The sequence below is a fragment of the Zootoca vivipara genome, chromosome 7 (assembly GCF_963506605.1).
Source record: "Zootoca vivipara chromosome 7, rZooViv1.1, whole genome shotgun sequence".
NCBI classification, from domain to species: Eukaryota; Metazoa; Chordata; class Lepidosauria; order Squamata; family Lacertidae; genus Zootoca; species Zootoca vivipara.
The window spans coordinates 56,911,408-56,928,494 of NC_083282.1; the positions used below are offsets into that span (position 1 = coordinate 56,911,408).

The 17,087-nt window shown below is 42.4% G+C and overlaps 1 protein-coding gene across 3 annotated transcripts in view; it reads left to right on the top strand.

The window, feature by feature from the left end:
* Positions 1-16,541, top strand: part of IKBKE (inhibitor of nuclear factor kappa B kinase subunit epsilon) — a 44,769-nt gene extending 28,228 nt beyond the window's left edge. For all 3 annotated transcript variants that reach the window (XM_060277127.1, XM_035123119.2, XM_060277128.1), the window contains 9 exons: positions 2,552-2,627; positions 3,083-3,192; positions 6,723-6,799; positions 8,070-8,109; positions 8,680-8,781; positions 12,828-12,924; positions 14,376-14,476; positions 14,941-15,012; positions 15,181-16,541. In XM_060277127.1, coding sequence (XP_060133110.1) covers positions 2,552-2,627; positions 3,083-3,192; positions 6,723-6,799; positions 8,070-8,109; positions 8,680-8,781; positions 12,828-12,924; positions 14,376-14,476; positions 14,941-15,012; positions 15,181-15,208 — 703 coding nt within the window. In that variant the 3' untranslated portion in view covers positions 15,209-16,541. The remainder of the gene's footprint in view (positions 1-2,551; positions 2,628-3,082; positions 3,193-6,722; positions 6,800-8,069; positions 8,110-8,679; positions 8,782-12,827; positions 12,925-14,375; positions 14,477-14,940; positions 15,013-15,180) is intronic.
* Positions 16,542-17,087: the final 546 nt, after the last annotated feature.

The following is a 17,087-nucleotide window of genomic DNA, read 5'->3' on the forward strand; positions in this document are numbered from 1 at the left end:
TTTTTGTGTTAATTTTCAGTCTCCTGTGAATTAGAAGCCTCCATGAGCACAGGAGGCTCCCTGCTGCAGAGGTTTGCTCTTCGGGTCGGGCGGGGGGGCTGTATACCAGGGGAAGGGGTTGCATGAAAGCGGGTGGGCCTTGCCAGTACATACAACCCACTCTTCCTCATGTGAGTTTCACAGCATGAAGAAACAGCATACCTGAATAGGTTTGGCCTTTAGTCCGCTTCCTCAGCAAAATACTTTTCCTCACTACTTCAGTGCACAAACTATAGCCACTGGCTAGGGCAGAGATAATCAAGATGGTGCCCGTGGCCTAGCCAGGGGGCAGCTCCCCCTCCCCAATCAAGTAAATAAATAAAAATACCTAAACCAATTGCATCACAGATAACTTGGTTCTGCCTCCCCCTAACATGAAGCCTGCCGCCACAAAATAAATCCTGACTGCGCCCATGTTGGTGCCCTTCCAATACTTCCATCACTGGCCACATTGACTGGGTCTGCTGGGTGCTGGAATACCTTGGCTGCCCTTGGGCTAGAGCAGGCATCCCCAAACTGTGGCCCTCCAGATGTTTTGGCCTACAACTCCCATGATCCCTAGCTAACAGGACCAGTAGTCAGGGGTGATGGGAATTGTAGTCCAAAACATCTGGAGGGCCGAAGTTTGGGGATGCCTGGGTTAGAGGGACAGCTCAAGTCAAATGATGATTATTTCCATGTACGCTTCAGCTCTGTCACCTCACAGTTGAGCCCTGTCTGAATGGAAAGCAGCAGAAGGCAGCAACAGATGACCAAAATCGTTCCAAGTCAACTATCCTCTCAATATTAATGCTCCATTCTCCATCTCACCAGCTCTTATGTTTGCAGCCTTGGGAATAGATTTCTTCACAGAGCAGCCTAGAGCAGGGGTCAACAGACTTTTTCAGCAGGGGACCAGTCCATTGTCCCTCAGACCTTGTGGGGGGCGGGACTATATTTTGAAAAAAATTAAAAATGAATGAATTCCTATGCTCCACAAATAACCCAGAGATGCCTTTTAAATAAAAGCACACATTCTACTCATGCAAAAACACCAGGCAGGCCCCACAAATAATCCAGAGATGCATTTTAAATAAAAGGACACATTCTACTCATGTAAAAACACACTGATTCCCGGACCATCCGCGGGCCGGATTTAGAAGGCAGTTAGGCTGGATCCGGCCCCCGGGCCTTAGTTTGCCTACCCATGGCCTAGAGGCTTGTCCAGATACCTCAGGGAACTTGGAGCAGTACTTCCCCAGATCCAGAGGGCTTGTGCTGATTCCCTAGCAGCCAGCTGCACTCAGCTTGAGACCATTTGTTTGGGATCAAGTGTTGCTTGCTATCTAAATAGTTGCCTTCTCACGTCCCAACTGTGAAGCTGCCCTGGGGGAAAAGATATCTTGGGTTGTTGTTTTCTGGAATGCCTCCCATTTGCCCATTGGTGCCGTATACTACTGAACCGTGAATGTGGAAACTCACCATCTGGAGGAGCTAGGAGATCACATTTTTCCACAGCAGGAAGCTCTTAGTGCCTATTAAGTGGATCAAGATTCATTGCTGTTTACAGCCAGGTTGTGCTAACAGACAATTAAGGCCAAAGAAAGAGGATATAATTTGGGTGAAAGGGGACAATAAGCAGCCTCTTCTTCTTGAGGGGTTACCAGCAATAACAGAGGCAACTGCCCTTTTTGAACATTTGTCCCCTGTTTCATAGGAGCTTAGAGTAGTGGCCGTGTCTGGCTGAGATTTCTTATGTTCTGTATTACAGAGTACAGCAAAAATAGTGGAGCCACAGGGATGAAGTCAGAGAGCAGCACTGCAATTTTGAGCTTTGTGCAAGTGGGGGAAAGGAGACTGACTGCTTATTAAAATTTTAAAAAGCAACGATGTAGGAGGATGAACATGTTTGCAAGCCCATAATTACCCAATGCCATCATCTGCCAGGAAATGGCCCAATAAATGCACAACCTTCACTTCTCCAGTTGACACCTTGGCTTCTCTTCCATGGGTAGCAGCTCTCCTTTCCCACCTCATTCCCTGGGTCTTCTCATTTCCAAATACAGCTGCCTCTTTGTCCCACTTGTGTCCCTGTGTTGTTGATGTTTTCCCTTTCTCTCTCTGCTCTCCATTTCAGATTCCTAAGCTTTGTTTTTTCTTTCCCTGCAGCTTGTACGTAGCTCCAAATTCCTTTCCCCTTTGCTTCCTGGGAAAATGTGGTTTTACATCACCACCACACAGACACCAGCCAAGAAAACCACTGCATTTTAAGTGCTGCTGTATGTGGACTGTTACTGCATGAGAGTTTCCTGTGATGCAGTGGGTAGCGAACAACACTTCTCTTCCCCACTCCCACCATTCCATTTTGAAAACTTTTTGCAACAGTTCTTCTTTGTATTTATGAAAATTTCTTGGGTAAATTGATTTCCCCCCCCTGTTTTGGTTACTTTGCAGTTATAGAGATTGGTAAGCCCCTCTGAAGACTGATCAGAAACTGTTCCTCTTTTTTTTTGGGTCCCATTCACCATAATAGGTGCGAAACTATTGCTGGGGTTGGCGAGATTCCAGAGATTAAAGGCCTGGCGGAACTGAAAACAAGACTACAAGCTGTGAGTGATTCCCATGACCACCTGTTAATAGCAACTTAGACAGCTGAGAGTTCTGTGTGGCAACTTCTCTTGTCTGCAAAAGGTCTGATCTGAGCCAGAGCTACTTGGGAAAAGAGGTGGCTGTGTAATGATTGATAAACACAAATGGGTTAAAGGAATAGAGTGGGTGGTCTTCTTTTTGATTGATGGTTATACATATATACATGTTGTACATACATGCTTAGCATTGCTGTGAGAACTATGATAAAGTTGGATTGTATCTAATGACTTTATATAAGTATCTATAATAATATATACCTAATGCATGTGTGCGAGCAAGAAATGCTGGTTTTGTGTGAGAGAGAGAAAGAAAAAGAGAAATAAATAAATGTAAGTTTTTGGTGGATATCAATGCAAGATCATAGATGTTCTGTAGTGAATCCTTCTGGTCTTCCTTTTTGTCTTTTCTGGCTCAGGTTGAAGAAATTTCTAAATGTTTCCAAAGCATCTCTGATCACCAGTCGGTTGTACAATGCATTCTGTCTGATGTGGGAAAGAAAAGGAGTCAAATAAAAGAAGTCAGAAGGTTGGTAGAATAGTATTTTCAGAGTTAAAGGCTGCAAGGCACTTACGCAGGAGTAAGTCTAGGTGAGCACAGTGGGGCTCAATTCTGAGTAGACATACATAAGCTTGAATTGCAAGACTTAGTATAAGAGTAATGGTTGCTTAAATATCCGTATCCTAAAAATCTAGAGGGTTTTGGTGATATCAAACCATTCGTTATAAATATAGTACAGAGGTTGATTTCTTACAAGTGATTTCCTGAGCCTGGTCCAATAAGGGCTTATGTCTCTGATTCCATTCCAATGGTTGCAAGAGGAGGAATATAATTTTCCTAGGGAACGAGATATTGTGGCCTTTGTGATAACTCCACAATAGATGTCCTCTTAGGAAGGGTTCTCTTCTAACCAGGCTCTTGTAGATGGACCACCTGCTCTATGTGTTTTCAAGTAGCCAAAAGAATACTTGTTTGTTTGTTCATTTCAAATTTCTCGTCTGAGGCTCATGGGGCGGTTTATAATATTAAAACACAAAAATATGTAACATAACAGCAAATGAAAACAATAACACTCTCCCCGTGGAGTGGAAAGACTCCATTTTATTTATTTAAAATATTTAAATGTCACTTTTCTACCACAAATGCATTCAAAATAGTTAACAAAATAGGAACACTAGAACAACAAACCTGATGTTCATTACTTCAGTATCAATGTATAAAAAGAACTAAACCCACCAGTAAGCAGCAGATAAAAACAGTATCCCTTGTATAGTCTTTCTTACCTCATCTATGCCAGTCTAATCAGTTCAGGTGGTATTGCTTATAATAGGTTTTGGTTATTGGCATTCACAAGGAACTAGTGCTTTTTGTGGACTGTCACCTCTCTAAGCTTCCTTACCAAGCCATATTATTAATGCTGGCCAGCAAATGACTTTGTGACACTGACTATGATGAGCACACCATAAAAATAAGTGACAATGTAAACATAGCCTTGATTAAACTCCAGCCACTGGGGAAGCAAACAGCAGGTTTCCAAGTGCAATCTATTTTGCCTCTTCTGTCTGGAGAAGCTCAGCCAGGCTCTGTCTTCGTTGATACCTTAAACCTGTCTCAAGAGATCCTATGTTCAAGCTTCGGGTAATAATAGTCTTGAGACCAGAGCCAAAAACATCCCTCAGTCTGAATATGCATAATCCTCCAGCAGTAAATAGCACATTCTCAGTGAATGGAGCAGTGCCTGATACCCCGCCTCCCAAAAAAAGCAGCTACAATGCGAATGAGTTGTGGAATCATGTTGATGAAATGTGAAGGGCAGTACTGATAAGGTAAGGTATCGAGCATATATGCAACCCAGGGAAGGAATGATGCCCTAGGATGTTTCAGGCAGCAGTTTGAACCTGGCAGGAAAACCTTCACCAGCATGTAAGTTTAGAAATGAACACCTTCCTACACCTGTGAAGAGGTGGGCTTGACTAGTGGATAGCATGCAATCTCTGTACATAACCGAGACTACCAAAAATGAGTTCTTGAAGTTGTGATGCAGCCATATTGGCAGCTAGAGAAGTATTATGTGACTTCTCTGAAGCATCATTTGGAGAGAGATCATATGGATAGGGTGTGGTCAGGGAACAGGGCAATATATTAGAGGTAAAAAGTGAGAAGCCCTTGGTGGGAAACTATCTTGCGCTGGGGAGGAGGAGGAGGAGGAGGACGCCTGCCCATGAGTTCAGACCTTCTGCTGAAGCTCTTCTCCAAGTGCCTTTCTCAGCTGAAGTGTGATATGTGACAAAAAAAGAAGGCTTCTTTGGTGCTGGTGCCCCAGTAATGGAACACCCTTTGTATATTTTTGGTTGATGCTGCAATATTATTGCAAATATTTTAAGTGCATGCAGCCTGGTGAGTAACTGGGCTCGCATTTCGAAGTCCTTTGCTACGCTGCTGCTGGAGAGAGGTGAGGCTTGTAATCAGGGAAATCTCCATGCCAAGCATCACAGGAAGGAAAGGAGCATCACTTGTTTTAGTGTCCGTTCTTGGATGTGTTCATTCCTCTCAGCTGACTGTCTCAATACTTGTCAGCCATGCAGAGCTTGTACTGATCTCATGCTTGCCTATGCAACAATTGTGTGTAATACTGGCTTATATGTGGGTGATGCATTTCATGTTGGTGCATAAGACACAGTTCATTATAGCTTCGTTTCTCACTTCCAACTTTGTGCCAAATTGCTGAGCAAGCAGAAGCTCCCATCCATATGCCTTAGTAGGAAAATAACTTTTCTTCATTTAATTTACATTTCTCACATTACATTATCTTAGCAATTTGGCTGGTGAAAGTGGTTAGTTCACATTCTCAATTAGTGCTAAGGCTTCCATCAGATGCATCATTCCAGTGTTTGGCACAGCACTCAGGTATTTGTACAAGAAAACCGGCATCAACATTGGCCTTACTGAGACAGATTGAGTATACCAGGATGGACGTTGCTAAAACCAGCTGCAATGTTCTTGTCTGTCTGAGCTCTGTCTGTGTCTGTGCCTGAGCAAGTCTTTAAAACTGTCTGTGCTCCAGTTTCCCTTCTGCAAAATAGGATTAGCAACTCACCTCTTTTCCTTGTAAAAATGGTGTGAAGACTTATGGAAAAGAATGTAATGGACCAGATACTGCAGTAATGGGGAATAAAGAAATGGGGGGCGGGGGCGGATAGAGAGTTAATAGAGAATAGTGAGCTTAAAGTATAGGCTTTGAGCCTTTGTTTTCTACATGTTCAGAAGAGTCATGTGGTGCAGAGCTATTGCATTTGGATGATCCTCCAACCCAACATATTGAAAGTGAGAACATCAGGAATGAGACTAGGCAAGAACACATCTTTCTGACATGCAAATTATTCTGAACATGTAGCTCAGCTCTTGGCTATCCTAGCAGGCAGTAGATAAACATAGAATCATAGAGTTGGAAGAGACCACAAGGGCCATCCATTCCAACCCCCTGCGAAGCAGGAAACACCATCAAAGCATTCCTGACAGATGACTGTCAAGCCTCCGCTTAAAGACCTCCAAAGAAGGAGACTCCACTACACTCCTTGGCAGCAAATTCCACTGTCGAACAGCTCTTACTGTCAGGACGTTTTATATTTTATATCTAAATTGACTTTGTAATGATGCAGTTCATTTTACTATTAGGAGTGGCACCAGAAAGGCCAACAAATCTTTCTCAGTATCCACAGCTGATTCTCCTGTTTGTGTCTTCTAGGGACAGACAAGTGTTGGTTCACTGACATCATTGAGGGCTTGCAAGAAAAATTATATGATTGTGCATCAGTTTCTAGATTTCTGGTGAAGGCTGTTCATACCAACATTGCTTCTTGAGATGCAAGACTGTGCTTGGAACAGAGCTAACAACGAGAGTTAGTGCAGTAGCTGTCTTGCCTCCCACTCATTCCTTTCTGGACCAGGTCCACTGGGAGTTTTGTTACAGCAGACACAGCCCTTGGCCCATGATGTCATTGAACTGATTAGTTCATTTCTTTCTATCTTACAACTGGCTTCCCAAACTGGTTCTTCAGCATCCAGCAGATGGAGGCTTGCCTTGACAAGATGCAGCTTATCTACAACCAGTTCAAGAAGACCCGGAAATGCAGGGGTGAGTTGTTGATGATGATGGTAGTCTCTCTTATATAATCATCAGCTTGCACAGATTTCATAAATCAGAGGTCTGTTAGCCACTACCAGGGCAGGTACATCTTTAAAGGGTCTGATTAGGCAGATTCCTTGAAATACTCAAATAGCCCCAAGCAGGCATCTTGGCAGCAGTATCTTGAAACAAACAAAAATGCCACATGAGCACTGCTGTACTTGGTGATTTGAGCCATCCATTCAGCAGCACCTGTACCGATAAGATAACAGTTCTGAAAGCTGTGGCTAATCTCAAGGCTGCTCACCCCAGTCTGAAAAGCAAGGGACTTGTGGCTGCTTTGCGTGCAGGTGCTCATATCTGCTAAGTGCCTGTGTAGACTGTGTCAGAACAAAAGTTTATTAAGTCTCAAGTGCCAACAAAGTTTCTTCTTTCACAACAAAAGGGAAAGTTGTAAGCCTTGTTTTATTTTCTGTGTGTTTCATCCCTGGGGTCCTCACAAATTGAGAAAAATGAAGGAACGGCTTCTAGATTGCAGGCAGAAGCCAGTGGTAGTGATGTGCTGGAAGCACCTAGAACAGGTGTGGAGGGCCTTTTGTTCTGCTGCATCAAAGTAACATGTATACGTTTCCGAGCACAATTCAAAGTGTTGGTGCTGACCTTTAAAGCCCTAAATGACCTCGGTCCAGTATACCTGAAGGAGCGTCTCCACCTCCATCATTCTGCCCGGACACTGAGGTCCAGCAATGAGGGCCTTCTGGCGGTTCCCTCATTGCGAGAAGCCAAGTTGCAGGGAACTAGGCAGAGGGCCTTCTCGGTGGTGGCGCCTGCCCTGTGGAACGCCCTCCCAACAGATGTCAAAGAGGAAAACAACTACCAGACTTTTAGAAGAGATCTGAAGGCAGCCCTGTTCAGGGAGGCTTTTAATGTTTAATAGATTACTGTGTTTTATTTTTCTGTTGGAAGCCACCCAGAGTAGCTGGGGAAACCCAGCCAGATGGGCGGGGTATAAATATATTATTATTATTATTATTATTATTATTATTATTATTATTATTATTATTATTATTATTATTATTTAGCTGGAAGCACCTAGAACAGTTTCTCCCCCACCCACCGCTCATTGGTTTTCACTGGAAATGTGACACCTCCCTGTTTCCTATTGGTCTATCTCGTAATATACTTTATGTGAATGAAGTACTGGTATTAATCTGTGAAACTGCAAAGTCCTGAAGTCATTCCCTGGAAAATCTACTGATAAGTTGCTTTTTCTTTCTAGGCCTGGGCTACAATGAGCAGCAGATCCACAAGCTGGATAAGTAAGTGTAAGAGTTTGTGTATAACAGACCAGCTGAGTATCGGATACTTCTGGTTTGTATTCTGTTGGTCTGTGGTTGGCCATTAAACTTTCCTGAGCTGCTCATGCTCAGATTGTCTGATTCAGGAGTGAGTCACACTATATCAATCAATAAAGTTTCATTGAGGCACTTGAATAACAACCACCTCATAATAGCCTTGTGACTGTTGAGAACCAGCACCCTTCTTTGTAGTAGTAGGAATATCACATGCAAGGGGAAAACTAGCTTCTCCTCTTCCATCAGCTGAGACAGGGAACTGGCTTTCCCTGCTCACAGGAACACAGCAATATGCCTTATACCAAGTTAAAGTATTCATCCATCTAGCCCAGTGTTGCTCTAAAGTCTCAGACTGAGGTTTTTCACATCACTTATTACCTGATCCTTTTAACTGGAAATGAACTGAATTTGCGAGGTTCTTTGTGGCTAATAATCTTGTTGCATTAGTGTGGGTGTTTGCTTGTGGTTTTTAAATGCTTAAATTATGAGAAAAAATGATGAAATAATGTACATTTTATTTTGTTTCATTTTCAGGGTGAATTTAGGACATTTAGCAAAAAAGGTTCTTTCAGTTTTCCAGGACAACTGTTTGCAACAATACAAAGCTGCTCTTTTGGCACATGGAATTATAATGAGGTAACAGTGTTCCTAGCACATACTCTCACTGGCTGCTACTAAAGCAACAATGCTCATTTATATTATTACACCTAGATCCTATCTTTCCTAGAAGGTGCTCAGGGTGGCATACGTGGTTTTCTCCCCCCTCATTTTATCTTTGCAACAACCCTAGGGAGATAGGTTAGGCTGTAAAAAGCTGGCTGGCCCAAGGTGAGCTTCATGACTAAGGTGGGATTTGATTCCTTGTCTCCCAGGTCCTAGTCCAACACTCTTACCGCCACACCACAATTTTCCCCATTCCAGGCTCTTTCATTCCATATGGAAGCCTAATTTGCTATGTTACCATCATTGAATTGTACACACATAAGGTCAATTCATGGATGATAAACACAGACCTCCTCGAAGAGACAAAATGCGCTTCATTTGGAAGGTGAAAAGAGAAGGGAAGTTCAAGAGAGGAGCTGAAAGCTGCATTCTACATCACCTCTGTGGATATAAGTCCTGCCCCTTATTGACCGTTATGTCCTGTGCTGCTTCAAAACACATTTCTGCCAGGGAGGAGATTTTCCAACTGGGCTTGCTGCCAAGCCTCATAAGGAGGTCAACAACAGAAAGTTGGGCAAAGGCTTCAATTCATAGCCCCCTCTCCAGCATCTCTCTCGAGTATTCCCCCAACAACAAATTTATTTATTTATTATATTTCAAGTATTTATATACCACTTTTTAGAAAGGATCACAAGTGTTTTACATAAACACACACACCAGAAATAAAAATAGTACATAAAGCAATGAAATTTAATAATATGCTCTAGAAAGCAAGCATCAGAATTCAAAAGTAGGATTGTACTCATTCAAGACACATCCCCTCACTCAATACCCACACAAATTTCACATCTGCTACCGTAACACATCTGTATCTCAGTCAACCTCATCTATTTGTGAGGTTCTCTGTTTGAATAGTGTTTATGGGATCTGCAAAATGCATCTTGTCCTAATTTGCTATACCATGCCAGCAAACATTTCCAGACAAAATGAAGACCTTTGAATCAAACAAAACGGAGGTGAAATCATGCTCATTGGCAATAATACGGTTGCATCCAGTGAAGTTGTCTTGTTGCCACAATGACTTCCACGTTTGCAACAGGATTTCCTCTCCCTCTCCTTTCCCTGTGCAATAAAGGGTTGGGGTAAATCCCCAAAACAGATTGGAGGTTATGGAGGTGTGCTGGGAAAAGAGAAAAAACCCTCACCGCACAGGAGAAAGTCCTTATGCTAGTGGGATGACTTTGTTGGGTGCAGCCCATTGCCTTTCTCTGCAAGGGACATTGCTTCTTTTCAAGCTCTGTATCTAGCTTTGTGATTGGTTGTCAGAATGAGTTGTGTTCATTTTTCTCATTAGCGTCCAGTGCCTTTCTGAAATCTTGGAATTAACTAGGCATAAGAGTTTATTTTTCCCTTCATGATATAGTGCACAGCAGGATAGTTGACATTATAAACAAAGACATGCTGTCGAGCCGACGTTAGTACCCATTTCACTGGACTACACATTGCAAATTTTCCCAAGCCTTTGAGTTGGAATATTGATGAACTTCTTTGTTTTCAGTATCAAGCAAGTTTCTCATATTGGAATGAAGCCATTATTAAGACAAAGAGCAGCACTTAGAAAGAATGATTTTATGTTAAAGGGTGTTTGGGGAATAATGCAAAGAGCAAATTGCCCAGTGGTGATGGAGAGTCATGCATTGACTTATTACTTTGGAGAAAAGTGCAGTCACTTAAGGAAGTAACTGCAACCCCAACTGGGGGGTTTTAATTGCAAAATGCTTTTGAAGCACAGCAGCTTTTTCAATCAGGTTTCAAAGGGCCTGAAGGTTTCTGATGATACTAATCATAATTAGGGTTGCTTGAGGACTTCACTGGGACTGACTTCTGAAGTGTACTCATCTGATCCACATCTACTAGAATAGGTTGTGGGTTGGACTTGTAGTCCTTCAGTATCTGGACTCCCATCAAATTTTACAAGGTGGTCTAAGGGCGGGCTATTTGTTTTTAACAGGTAGTAGCTGCTTGCATATGGGACGCGGGTGGCGCTGTGGGTTAAACCACAGAGCCTAGGGCTTGCCGATCAGAAGGTCAGCGGTTCGAATCCCCGCGACGGGGTGAGCTCCCGTTGCTTGGTCCCAGCTCCTGCCAACCTAGCAGATCAAAAGCATGTCAAAGTGCAAGTAGATAAATGGGTATCGCTCTGGCGGTAAGGTAAACGGCGTTTCCGTCTGCTGCTCTGGTTCGCCAGAAGCAGCTTTGTCATGCTGGCCACATGACCTGGAAGCTGTAACGCCGGCTCCCTCGGCCAATAATGCGAGATGAGCGCGCAACCCCAGAGTCGGTCACGACTGGACCTAATGGTCAGGGGTCCCTTTACCTTTACCTCTCTAGCTGCTTGCAGTGGCTCCAGGGTATATTGCTGCTTCTGCACAGTGAAAATGAGACCAAAATGCCCCTGGAACTGTGGAAGTAACTTACTTCCAGAGCTCCAGGGAGATTTTTTTTTGGACACGTTTTCATGGTACAAGGCAGCAGTGCACTTTTCAGCTGCTCCAGAGAGCTAAAACATTTTTTTATGAAAGAAAATGAAATGCAAAGCCTTGAAACACATTGTACGTACTTTTTTAAAAAAGGGAATTAAATGTGTGTGGATTTTTGTTGTGAAAAAGAATCTATCTTTAGTCATGATTAGTCTTCCCTTGCTGTGACAAAAGCTGTCACACAGGTTGTCAAAACTGAGGAGTTCAGAATCAAATTAAGCAGCAATGACATTGGAAGGAGATTCAAGAATCAGTTCCACCTCTGAATCATGCTGAAGCAAAATATAATTGCATCATCATGATGAGTAAATAAAACTATTGTACTAGATACTGTAGCTTTGTTGCATCCTAGTAGATACCATGAGTGAAAGATTTGCATCAGTAGATTTAAGGTGTTTTTTTTTTTTTAAAGATGCCTGATAAGTATCAATATGATCTGCTTTAAGGCTTCCATTCTACATCCAATTATTTCAGATTAAGCCCCATTGAGTTAAATGATTTACACATATAGGTTGATTTCAAAGGGAATGAGTGAAGCATGTACATACCTTTCCTGTTGAAATCATTGGAACCTAGCTCATGCTCTGCTTTTAACATTAAATCTATCCACTTCATTGAGTTAATAACCAAATTACAGTTTACAGTTTTCACAGTGATAACACATCTCCCTGATCTCTTTATAGGTTTTGGTTTCTAGTATTTTAACAGTGTATACCCATGGTATAGCTTTGGCAGATATATGATCTTGCAGAAAAGTATAAATATTGTTAACTAATATGTGCACATCATGTTGCATCATTTCATTTACTGTTCCTTGATATCCAGCAGTGCTGTGATCTTCAGGGGTTGTTGTTTTTGTGTATATGTGTTGATTTGTTACTTTGTTTCTAATTGCCTTTTTTGCTCTTGGTCCAACAAGTTCCCTATTAGCTCCTTTCTCAATCCCCCCAAGGCACAGAGCAGAATGAAATAGAATTCTGTGTATTTTACTATTTTTATTATGTTTTAATTTTTAATGCATTCTGCTTTGAGGGGCTTCCGCCCAAAAGCGGTTTGTAACTTTCTAAAATAAAATTCACTTGTCTATTTATCTTACCTTTGTTACTGTGAAAAATGGCCAATCGGATGTGGCTGCTTTGATGTGGAAGGACATGTGGATCCAGAATTGGCCTCCACAGTCACTTACAGACTCACTGTTAAGACCCTGTTCATGAAAGACTTGGCTACAAGTGATCGCCAAAGAAGAAGCTTTGATGAAATGCCTGGCAGGGTGGTGGTGGTCCTAAGTAGATTCCCAGAGACTCCAAAAACTATATCACTTTTTTGGAACATCATTAGTGCTGTATGACGTTGCTATTCAAATCCATGGGGAACTTGTGGACCTGTGGCTGAGCACTTCTTTCCGTTTTAGAGCAACCTAAGCTCAAAATGCCTCCTTAGAAGAACTGTTTGACTACACTTGTTGTCTTATCCCTTCAGGAAGGTGTTTGACCTGAAGAAGAGTCTGAAGAAGCTGAACAGATCTTTAACCTCCTGTGGTGCAGAGACCTCAGGGTGCCAGGATTGCCTTGATAAAGTACAGTGGCGATTTTTCTTCTTCTGCCATTCAAACCATTTCAAAAACCAACAGCAACCTGAAATTAAATTTAACTATGTCCAGTTTATTATAGCTCTAATCCATGGGTGTGTGTTTGCACAATCTGCTCTGGGGTTTCCCAGAGCCTCTGGTTCAGATTTGGGAGCAATGCAGGGGGAGGAAGGGAGGGAAAGTTCTGTTGCACGAGCGGAAGTAATTCTGTGGTGGCTTGGTTAGATTCAACCTCTTATTTGTACCTCAGTTGATTTAAGTGTCCCAGCTATCCAAATCCACAATGTGACCCCCGTGTGTCACTCTGTCAGGGCCGGATTTAGGTTTGATGAGGCCCTAAGCTACTGAAGGTAATGGGGCCCTTTATATGTCCAGCTGTCCTTTGTCAACAACAAATTGTCACTGTTTTTTGTGTTGAATATATATGTCCATGCAGTCCATGCAGAATGTAGGCACCCTATATATAGAAATGAGCAAACTAGTGATATTCAGAGGGAGCAGGGGAGCAGGCGGGGCCCGCTACTTACACCATAGGAGCCTACACGACATAAAACACTGTCACTGTATGTAAGTTTTATTTTGTTTTTTATCTTATTTTTTGGAAATGTACATCCAGGGGGTTTTTTCTTTAAAATTTTTTGGGACCCCCAAGAGAGTGGGGCCCTAAGCTATAACTTGTTTAGCTTATACGTAAATCTGGCCCTGCACTCTGTCATAAAAGTTGGCTTTATTTTCACATTAGATTAGCTCCATTCTCTGAGGGGTGGAGTTGAAGGGTAACTAAGCAGAACGGCAGAAAAGTAATACAAAATTGTCCAGGGATGGGCAGCACTTGGGATATAAGGACTGCTCTTGCTTGTTTGAATGCTTAGTCTGCTCCTCCACAGACCACTCCCCAAGACTCTGCCATTTCTTTTTGTCTTTTTCTTGATACCACCTTGTGCTGGAGGAATTTTTCAGCATCTTTTGGACTTCACCAGGGTTATTTCAGGCTGGCAGGAGTCCAGGACCAAAAGATTAATTCAGACTGGCAACTAACCAGCTGTTTATGTTGTGAAGGTCTCACAACTGGCAAGAGTTCCACCCAGTGATGTAATGAAATAACGGTTCAGTGGAGAGTCGCCCCATCAAAAGCAATGGAACCATAATTGCAGTTACTGTATGCATAACATAGTTGCCTAAATCACTTGTTGCAAACAGGATCCACCTTTAACGGGTATATGCAAGGAACATTGTACGTACTCACTCCATTGTTTTTGTTCTCTGTTTTGCATTTTGCTTCCCCTGAATATTTTCCATTGGAAGTAGGACCTTTCATATATAATACTTGATTCTCGCATTTTGAAAGGCAATTCGCTTTTCATAATTTAATGTACAAAGTGTAGAAGAGTGCTTGGTACACCTGTAGTGATCTGTGGTGTTTTTCGTTTTCTTGACAGGCTTTGGATGAGTTGCCTCAGAGAATCCTCCAAGGCAACAAAACACAATCTGCACCTACACAAGTTTACATGAACGAGAAGCACCAAGACATGGTGTTTGGGTATGTGCACACAGATGTCACTGTCAAGGCATATGGAGTCTGGATGTTTTCTGGGTGTGCTTCTTTTGTGCACCATTGTAATAATTTATGATGAAAAACAACTAGTGTATGGCACATATTTTAAATATATCCCTTACCCCTCAGGCCAGTGTGTGTCATGTGAGTTGATATATTATCACATTCAAAACGTGCTAAGCCACCTTCCACCAGTAATTCCAGTGTGGTTTACAACAATAGAATATAACTCCAGTAAGAACAACATAGTGAAATACATCACAATCTACAGACCAGCCAGATATCACCCAGGCATGGTATTAACAATCTGCAAATGCCTGGGTGAAGAAAATGCATTGTCCAATGTTCTGGTGAGCATCTGCTTGGTCATGCATAATTAATAATTTTTAAAATGCATAATTAAATAAAAAAAGTTGAACTGTACTTTTTTGTGTGTGTGTCTTGAACAGGATGCAAGAGCTTCAGGACCAGATGAAAATAGTAGCTCACAATCTCCAGCTCAACAATAGCATCATCCAGCGGTAAGAGGTTCTGAAATCTCTTTAGCAGCATATAAAGCTATGCCTAAGAGAAAGTACTAAGTGTGATAAGAAAGCATTGCTCTCCGAAGACTGAAAAATGTATGCATTCAAAAGGCGAGTTGTGACTACTTCTCTAATCCAAATGACCTTTTTGTTTTCTTTCTCTAGGTTAAATGGTGTTGCACCAGGACTGTAGGGATGAGAATAGGCTGCAGAGCCTGAAATTATAATGTGGGTAAATCCACATCGTTGAAGACTTATTGGGGAGAAAACTTCATTGTTGAGTCTTAAAGATGCCTATGCATTCTACCTCCCTGCTGTAGCACTTTGATGTGGATTTAAGAGAGTGGACCGTCTAATCAGCATACCTCAATAGAGAACAAAATGTGTTTGATGTGTTAGTTACATTTTGAGAGAGAGAAATATTGTTTCCCACCCACCCAAATTTTATTGTTTGCTTACTCCTGTCAATCTTCAGCAATGGAACTGGAGGTTCTTTTCCTTGGTTCAGTGAGAGCTGGCATTTTGAAGCTTGTCATGCACTTTTAACAGGCACTGGAGCCTCACTGAACCAAACCTGGCTAGCCGGCTGCCTTGAAATGTTTGTTGTTAAGTACTAGAAATACTTATCTCGGAAGCAAAGAAACTATACCTCACCGTACTGTTCCTTGGTTGACCTTTGTTCATTGATGAGCCCTTTCTGGTACAGTAGTCTAATGTAAAAAGGATCCTAGGTTTGAGGGACCAAAGTTGTGTCCCCCAGGCTTCAAGCAGTGACTCAGAAACTAACTTCAAAAAGAGACGTCAGAGAGTCTGGCAAGTGGGCATTATCAACCTACAGTAGTGCTGTCTGCAAACAAGCCAGGTGTAGATGCCAGTACAGAGACCAAAGTAGGATGTGGCATGTGAGAAGCTGGAATCCCCCAAGGAACTAATAAACTCTGCACTGAAGCCCTCACAGTTTTCTGCCTTTCTTGACAACTATGGCAATGAACCCATCTGGAAGCATCTGAATAGTGGTAAGAGATGAGACGTTAAGACAGGGTTGGTTTAAAAACTGCATTCACCAAAGGAGACACACGGGCTCTGTTTGACATGATGGAACATGATGGAGAAAGTTGTCCACTTCCCGAGAGCTGTCCTTCCTGCTACAGGGCTTGCTTGGTTTGGCCATGTCTCTCTCTCTCTCTCTCTCCTGGGCTTTTTGATTGTCTGTTGGAACCTGGCATTGTATAGGAAGACTTACCGGGAAGAAGTCTTGTGTAGGAAGCCTTGCTCCTTGCCTGTAACTGCCAGTCAGGTGAGACTCACCCCCCCACCCCACTTGTCAGGGCTGCTTAGTCTGAGAAAACAAAACTAATTTATCTTCTTTTGATCTGTTGGTTAGAGTGGTTCAAGGGGCACAATAGAGCCTTGGTCGCTCACAGTGCACATACCCTTTTTAATAAGAAAAAAAACCTTACTCTGATGAGAAAATATTTGTAGAAGGTTTAGTATGTAGGTTGTATTTTTGTTTTAAGCGTATTGATAGTTTTAGTGTATTGATAGATATAATGAGCTGTTGCATTGTTTAAGCGATGTGGTCACATTTTAAAACATTTTAGGCATACACATAAAAAAGTAATGCAAAGCGTGTTCCTGTGTTTACCAGTGCAATTGTATTGCATCCCCTGAGATAAACAACAGACATGTTTACTGAAAGTACAACAGGAAATCAGTGGGGGGAAATTCTGTTTTAAAACACTCAAGGACTTTTTGCCTTGCATAATGGTCGTAGTGTTGAGTTAAGAGTACTGGTTGTGTCAACCCTGGGTCCAACCCTGGATCAAGGCTCTTATCTTTAAAATTCAGGAGGAAACCAGGGTCACTTATGCATATCTTCTTTATGCCAAGTTGGAATGGAGATGGGAGCACTCTGGGATTCTCTCAGTACAGTCATACCTCGGTTTAAGTCTGCTGCGGTTTGAGTACTCTCGGTTTGAGTATTTCGCAGACCCGGAAGTAACACTTCTGGGTGCCGCAGCATGCGGATGCGCAGAAGCGATCTGTGCGGTGCGCACATGCGCAAAAGTGTT